The sequence below is a fragment of the Syngnathus typhle genome, linkage group LG6 (assembly GCF_033458585.1).
Source record: "Syngnathus typhle isolate RoL2023-S1 ecotype Sweden linkage group LG6, RoL_Styp_1.0, whole genome shotgun sequence".
NCBI lineage: Eukaryota > Metazoa > Chordata > Actinopteri > Syngnathiformes > Syngnathidae > Syngnathus > Syngnathus typhle.
Window position 1 is genome coordinate 7,685,754 of NC_083743.1, and position 7,737 is coordinate 7,693,490.

At 44.7% G+C, this 7,737-nt stretch overlaps 1 protein-coding gene across 2 annotated transcripts in view; it reads left to right on the forward strand.

Moving 5' to 3' along the window:
- actn4 (actinin, alpha 4) overlaps window positions 1–7,528 on the forward strand; it is a 29,131-nt gene extending 21,603 nt beyond the window's left edge. For both annotated transcript variants that reach the window (XM_061280106.1, XM_061280105.1), the window contains exons 9-22: window positions 610–702; window positions 773–898; window positions 1,584–1,688; window positions 1,787–1,934; window positions 2,005–2,155; window positions 2,276–2,384; window positions 2,466–2,606; window positions 2,685–2,867; window positions 3,000–3,134; window positions 3,207–3,386; window positions 3,459–3,605; window positions 4,138–4,218; window positions 5,404–5,562; window positions 5,719–7,528. In XM_061280106.1, coding sequence (XP_061136090.1) covers window positions 610–702; window positions 773–898; window positions 1,584–1,688; window positions 1,787–1,934; window positions 2,005–2,155; window positions 2,276–2,384; window positions 2,466–2,606; window positions 2,685–2,867; window positions 3,000–3,134; window positions 3,207–3,386; window positions 3,459–3,605; window positions 4,138–4,218; window positions 5,404–5,562; window positions 5,719–5,877 — 1,917 coding nt within the window. In that variant the 3' untranslated portion in view covers window positions 5,878–7,528. The remainder of the gene's footprint in view (window positions 1–609; window positions 703–772; window positions 899–1,583; window positions 1,689–1,786; window positions 1,935–2,004; window positions 2,156–2,275; window positions 2,385–2,465; window positions 2,607–2,684; window positions 2,868–2,999; window positions 3,135–3,206; window positions 3,387–3,458; window positions 3,606–4,137; window positions 4,219–5,403; window positions 5,563–5,718) is intronic.
- Window positions 7,529–7,737: the final 209 nt, after the last annotated feature.

A 7,737-nucleotide genomic window follows, 5' to 3' on the forward strand; every position in this document is an offset into this window, starting at 1 on the left:
AGTTGATTTTCACCCCCCCCCCAAAACACGTGTGAATTTTGTTGTTGTTTTTATGTAATGTAATTTCGCACCCAATCATTGCTCGTGTGTTTTCACGCCAATGACTTGAACCTGACGAGTAGACTTTTAACACACTTTGGAGACTGTTTTGGTTTTCAAAATGGGCCACAGAATTTTTCGACGAGGTAAAATACATACAGGTATATTAATAATAAAATAATTTTCATTTTCAAATTATTCATTTTGAAATGTATTGTACTTTAAAAAAAATTCTAAGAAGCAATTTGACATTTTATTTTCTATTTTATTGTGTCAAATTGGTTTACTGATATTTTTGAGTTATTGATTATACATCCATCCATAATTAATAAAAACTACATTTATAGGTAATTTATTAAAATTAGATTGATTAAAATGGTATTAAATTCTAGAAAATTAAGATCTATTAAATTTGTCCTTCCAATAATTAATTTAATAAGAAATGAACAAACAAATGCATGAATACAAAAACTAATTAAACAATTGCAGGAGGAAGAAATTGGCTACAATAATGTAAGTGTAAGTTATTGCTAGAACCTCTCACACCAACATTTGTGTGCTCCCCGCTAGGCCGAGACCGCAGCCAACCGCATCTGCAAAGTACTGGCGGTCAACCAGGAGAATGAGCACTTGATGCAAGAGTATGAGAAACTGGCCAGTGACGTGAGTACAAAGTAGACATGACTCGCCTGTCCTACATTATTCCCGTTGATTCCATCCTTCCTTCGCTCAGCTATTGGAGTGGATCCGTCGCACCATTCCCTGGCTGGAGAATAGAAATCCAGAGAAGACCATGTCTGAGATGCAGCAGAAGCTGGAGGACTTCCGAGACTACCGTCGCATCCACAAACCACCAAAGGTTTTTATCCACTTCCACATGGTGCTAACTGTTGAAATTATATAGCTATCGTCTTTTCTCAACCGCATGGACAATCTTTTTCCTTCCCACCGACACTATAGGCGGATTTTCGCACAGCCATATTTGGAGCTAAAACCCCAAAAGCTTTGACTCGGTGAAGATGAGAGATTTTCTGATTTTTGATTCAGACACCAGAATAAGATCACTTTTGATGAGGATTTCTTACCTCATGTAAAATGAACCAATGAGAGGCTGCAATTACAGACCTTTGTGGTGTCAACAAACCATCTTTGTTGGCAGGCAAACAGTGAAAGCCCTCATCTGATTGGTTCACGTGACGTGGATTTTTTATTTATTTATTCAAGTTCCTGTTGGGATCGCTTTATCATAAATGTTATGGGTTTTAATGACATTTATTTCTGCTAAGCTGTATTATGTGTTGCTAAGAGATATATTTCACCAGCTACTTATTTACTGATTGATAAAATCTTCACTAAATATTACACAATCTTTACATTACTGCTGATGTTATCTAATGGTCAGCAGTTTCATGCTTTAATGCTTTGTGTAGATCCTTAATGTGCTTTAAATATGATTTTGGATTCCGCTAGTCCGCTTCTATACTTACGTGCTAGCGCATAACTGGTTAGGTTCCCTCTAAGAATTGGTATTGTTGCTTCCACAGGTCCAGGAGAAATGTCAGCTTGAGATCAACTTCAACACGCTGCAGACCAAACTGAGATTGGGTGGCAGACCTGCCTTCATGCCGTCAGAGGGACACATGGTGTCTGTAAGTACAAGTACACACATTCCAAATGTGACAAACTTGATGTCGAGTACTGGGAATCTTTCACGATCATATCTCCATCCTGCATATTTGCTCTTCAGGATATCAACAGAGCATGGCATACTCTGGAGGGTGCCGAGAAGGGCTACGAGGAGTGGCTCCTCAACGAGATACGACGTCTGGAGAGATTGGATCACTTGGCCGAGAAGTTCCGCCAGAAGGCCTCCATCCACGAATCCTGGACCGACGGTAAATCCACAGACTCCTATTCCACAAAGAGTGACCAAAGCAAAACGTTTACATGTCCGTTAACATTCAGGCAAGGAGGCCATGCTGACTCAGAGAGACTTTGAGACAGCCTCGCTGTCCGAGGTAAAGGCGTTGCTCCGCAAACACGAGGCCTTCGACAGCGACCTGGCCGCCCATCAGGACCGAGTGGAGCAGATCGCTGCCATCGCGCAGGAACTCAAGTAGGTGAAGAACCAATAAATGGTGAACCGGTCAGTTGAATGTAAATATGAAATAAAATGACTCATTCCTCTGAAGGTTTTTGCAGAGCCCAATGGTGTTTAACCCATGTTGTCTTTCAGTGAGCTGGACTACTACGATTCTCCCAATGTCAACGCTCGCTGCCAGAAGATCTGCATGCAGTGGGACAGTCTTGGAGAACTCACCCAGAGGCGCAGGGACTCTCTTCAGGTTTGAGACCGACCATCTGGTCACCACAATCCATTCTCAGACCCTCTTGGACTCTCCCATGTACTCGTCTCTTATTTTTAGAAAACAGAGAAACTGCTGGAGTCCATCGATGAGCTTTATCTGGAGTACGCCAAACGAGCAGCGCCCTTCAACAACTGGATGGAGGGGGCCATGGAAGACCTGCAGGACATGTTTATCGTCCACAACATTGAAGAGATCCAGGTACGCGTCGGGAACCCGACAGCGAGGACAAAAGCGCACGGCGGATGATCAAATAAAAGTTTCTCTCTGCTCCCTCAGAGTCTGATCCGTGCCCACGAGCAGTTCAAGTCTACCTTGCCCGATGCCAACAAGGAGCGCGAGGCCATCCAGGCCATCCACAGCGAGGTGCAGAAGATCGCCCAGCACAATGGCATCAAGCTGAGCGGAACCAACCCGTACACCACCATCACGCCACAGAGTATCGACAGCAAGTGGGACCAGGTAGAGTATATATACAGGATGAGATGTCATCCGGTAGAATGGAGTGAGGTTCCTCAGACTGGTTAACCTGCACCTACCTAAACTTCTCTACAAACATAACATTTATTAATGTGAGTGTTCGTCTCTCTGTAGGCAGAGAGGTTGGTGCCTCAGCGTGACCGGGCCCTCCAGGAGGAGCTTTCGAAGCAGCAGTCCAACGACAACCTGAGACGTAACTTTGCCGAGCAAGCCAATGTGGTGGGACCCTGGATACAAAACAAGATGGAGGTACCGCGTTAGCTCGTCGGGCAGAATAGTTGCCAAACAGCGTAATTTAAACGAATGGAAATGCGCGGACAGGAAATCGGCACGATATCCATCGAAATGATCGGCACTCTGGAGGACCAGCTGACCAACCTGAAGGAGTACGAGAGCAGCATCGTGAACTACAAGCCCAATATTGAACAGCTGGAGGGCGTCCACAAGCTCATCCAGGAAGCCCTCATCTTTGACAACGCGTACACGGCCTACTCCATGGAGGTACTAACGCAGTCTTGTGCCGGTCAGATACTCTGTAAGAAAGTTTATTGACACACGTGCGCCCTCCCGCAGCACATCCGCGTGGGCTGGGAGCAGCTGCTCACCACCATCGCCAGGACCATCAACGAGATTGAGAACCAGATCCTGACGCGTGACGCCAAGGGCATCAGCCAGGAGGAGTTGTACGAGTACCGTGCCTCCTTCAACCACTTTGACAAGGTCAGGCATGCAAACTTGGGTCTCATTGCTTCACTTAATATTTTTAGACAAATTTCAGGGCGTAAAATCCCTGTCTGTTATTTGTGTTGTACAATTGTGCGGGCGGTGGATGTTTTACTGTCAATATTGGCGCACTTTTAAAGGTGTCAGACCGAATTCATTTGGAGGTTTTATGGTTGGAATCGATTATTCAGCCCACAAAACGATGAGGAGTCACCACTAGCGGTCGCTGTTTAACTGTAAATGATTCACGCAGGGTGTCATTCATCCACAATGTCTGTGACTGTCTCATAGCACGTTAGCGTGAATTATATTGAGTTGGAAAAAAAAAAATCAGATATCCCAACATGCATTTTAGTACCATGATTCTGTGTGAAAATTTGTTTAAACAACCATCCTTGTCTGTCTTCCATTTGTGCCATCATCCTTCCCGCATGGTCCATCGCATCGCCCGCCCATCTCCCCCGCCCACCCACCCACCTCGTGGTTGCGATTCGGTGATTTGTCATTGGCTATCATCGGCCTGCCTCAGGATCACAGTGGGGCTCTCATGGCCGAGGAGTTCAAGGCCTGTTTGATCAGTTTGGGCTACGACGTGGAGAACAATAAGCAGGTAGGGAACCCCTGTTTCCGGAGCGGGACAGAGTCCGGGGTGAGGCCACGTGGAAGCAGGAAAGCAAACATCACTGCCGTCAAATCGACATGATTTTTAGTTTGACCTGTCATTAAATATGGTTCATCAAAACACAACTAGTTGAGACCAAGTTAAGAGTGTATAGACAGCATAGACGTGCCAACCTTGCTCCAAGAGATCATATCATCGGACTCGTCAGTGCCTGGTTGGTTTTCCTGCTTCCAAGGCTCCTCTGGATTCAGGCCATCAAGCTTGGAGCTGTTGCGTCCCCGTATGTCCACCAGGGGTCTCTGTTGCTTTGTACAGGTGTTGTCTTGGGTCGCTCCTGCCAGTTTTTATGTTGCTCTCAACATTGACTCTATGTGCTTTATCTTTTTTTCTCTCTTCCCTCGCTTCCCCAAACACGACCCTCTTCCCCTCTGTTTCCACGTCTATCTTACCATTCCTGTCGCGTCTCTACTATAAATTTCCCACCTTGCCCGGGCCATCCCCCCCACCCCACAGAAGCGATCGGGACAGATGGTGGCAGAGGATTACCGAGCTCTGCTCATTTCTACAGGAAACAGCCTGGTACTGATGCCAATGCTGGCTTTAGCAGCCCTCTCTCCTTGGGGTGTCCGCAGGTCCAATAGTGGGAGCACTAAAAGCATTACATGACGAGGATTTGCTAATTGGAATATGGCCGCACGTACTAATTTGGCCGTATGAGTCACTCTGGAGTTTTAAGTTGTATTATTTAGAACAAAGTATTTTACAACCAAGAACAATAGAGTTCCTGTTCGATCGAATCCCTGTTCCTGAATTTTGGGTGCGTTTGGAAATGACGTTACATTCAAGTTGTGTCAACCCATGTCCCATTGTGACCAAAGATAAAAAATGTTTTTGTCTTTTGGTGCTTTAAATTGTTGTTGTGGACTAAGGGAACCATACTCTGATGTCCGTGTGTCCATGAAAGGTGTAAATGTGTCGAAGCTGTTCATTGAGGGCATTCACCTGCAGGCACCCTGCTGGCTTTTCTCACTACGCTCGTCATTTCCTCTCTCTAGCGCAGTAAAGCTAACATTGCATGCGTGTCGTGTTCTCACAGACATTCCCATCTCTGTGTGTGTGTTTGTCATGTTCAAGTGTCTCCCAGGTTAACCTCTTGTTTTTGTGCACCGTCAGGGCGACGCTGAGTTCGCCCGCATCATGGGCATCGTGGACCCCAACAACACGGGCACCGTCACCTTCCAGGCCTTCATTGATTTCATGTCTCGGGAAACCACAGACACGGACACCGCAGACCAAGTCATTGCCTCCTTCAAGATCCTGGCAGCGGATAAGGTGAGCTTGGAAAGTGACGTCTTGGGAAAATTTCCCTCATGCATCATTTGGTAGGAATGTCAATTCAAAGTTGACCCATAAAAAGCATAGATGGGAAGTGATGAATAGTGCATTCCTGCTCTCTGCTTTAATCCATCTCCTTTCTGCTGCCCTCAGAACTTCATTACTGCTGACGAGCTGAGGCGGGAGCTACCACCCGACCAGGCAGAGTATTGCATCGCCAGGATGGCGCCCTACTCTGGGCCCGACTCCGTCCCCGGCGCCCTCGACTACATGTCCTTCTCCACCGCCTTATACGGCGAGAGTGACCTGTAAAGACGGTGGACGGAAAAGGGGATGGTATGCGAGGGGGGCGTCGGGAAGTAAGTCGACTGCGAGGTGCAGCCCCCGCGTGTGCCACTTTGAAAGTGTTTGAGCGTGTCGAGTGAAGTGTATTTGCTGGAAAGCCGTTTATTCGATATCCTTGATATCCAACTTCAGGTAGTAATACAATTCAGGGCATGAGTAGAACGACTAGGCAACACAAGTGGAATAACTGTCTTTGATTTATTTTATTTTTTTGCACTACTACTAGAGCTACATTTGGCCTACTAGTGCAGAGTTGCATACGCAAAGTTGTGCAACCACGTTACTGTGGCAAACAAAAAATGCCCCATTTGACAACATGTTGCTTTACTAGTATGTCAAGGTTGTCCTACTAGTGTGCAGAAAAAAAATCTACAAGTGCGCTCTGGATAGTCAAATTGTCTTACTAATCAGGACAGCATGAATACTAGTACATGAAAGTCAGTCAGGCATTTACTTGATATCCTTGAAATACAGCGTAAAGTTCAGTCCTAGTTCAAAGAAGAAAAAAAGATAGTCGTTCTGCTAATGCGCTGAATTGTCTAGTGAGGACAAAGAGTTTACAAATAGATGGACCTTCAGATGGTTATTGAGGATATGGAATCATTGCTCTCAAGGCTTCCTTCCCTGTTTTTTTTTTGGGGTGGGAGGGAAGGGGAGGCACTTGTTAACTTAACCCTCTCTGCCTTTTTTTTTTTTTTTTTTTGAGGCGGGCAACCTGTATAAGTAACCGAAATTTATTTGATCAGTTTGGATTCCTGACACGACTGCCGATGTTTGTGTATTAGGTCATAGTTATATGCTGAGGCGTCCGAATTAGGTGGAAGGGGAGGGGCGGGATTTTTCGAGGGGGAATTCTATCAATCTGAAATGAAACCACTTATTTACCCACAATGCCCTTTGTTGCTGGATAAGGTGACCAATTTTGTTTCCCTTCCTTTTCTTGATTTTTTTTGGGGGGGGGGGGAATAGAGGGTGCTGTAAGGACACTGTAAATATGTTTTCTTCCTTTTCACAATGACTAATGGCACAAAAAAAAGGAAAAAAATTGCCCAATGAGTAACTGCCGTCATCATTTAATCAATTTTACTGATCTGTGTCCTCAGCACCGTCTTCTTTCTTTTTCCTCTTTTTACTTCCTCTCATCCCCCCATTCTGACCAGTCTTCAACAAAAATTGTCCAAAAGAAAATGAAATCTATGCAATATTAATGATGATGAATTGAGGGAAGGGGGGGGGGGTCTAAATTGATGGCAGATTTTTTTTTCTGACTGTTTGTTTGCTTGTTTTTTTTTTTTTTTAAAGGGGGCACATATTAGAGGAGGGGACAAACAGGAAGTCGCGTACAAAAAGACTCCAGGACCAAAAGCTTCTAGCTCTCTTTTCTTGCTATTTTTCTTTCTTTCTCTTCACCTGGCAGGAGAAATGAACTCTGGAAATTGTGATTTTTTTTGTTTTTTCTCCCTTTTTTGTACTCTTTAATAATAATGAGAAACCTTATCTGCTGTACTGGAAACTGCAAAAAGGCCTTTTTTTTCTGTCTAACCATGATGATGATGATGACGACGATGATGAGTGATGCTCACCAAGCACACATAAAAAGTTTCCTTACAAAAAAATGCATCTGGATTTTATGTCCTCCTTTAACCTGACACTACACACACACACACATCCTGTATATATTTAGCTTTTAAATAGCTTCCATTTAGTCTTCAGTCTGTTGTACACTGCATGTTTAATACTTGCTCGTATTAATTTTTCTTGCACTTCCCCCAAAATGCACTGAAACCGCCTTTCCAACGTAAATGAAATCCACATTTTTTTAGTTTG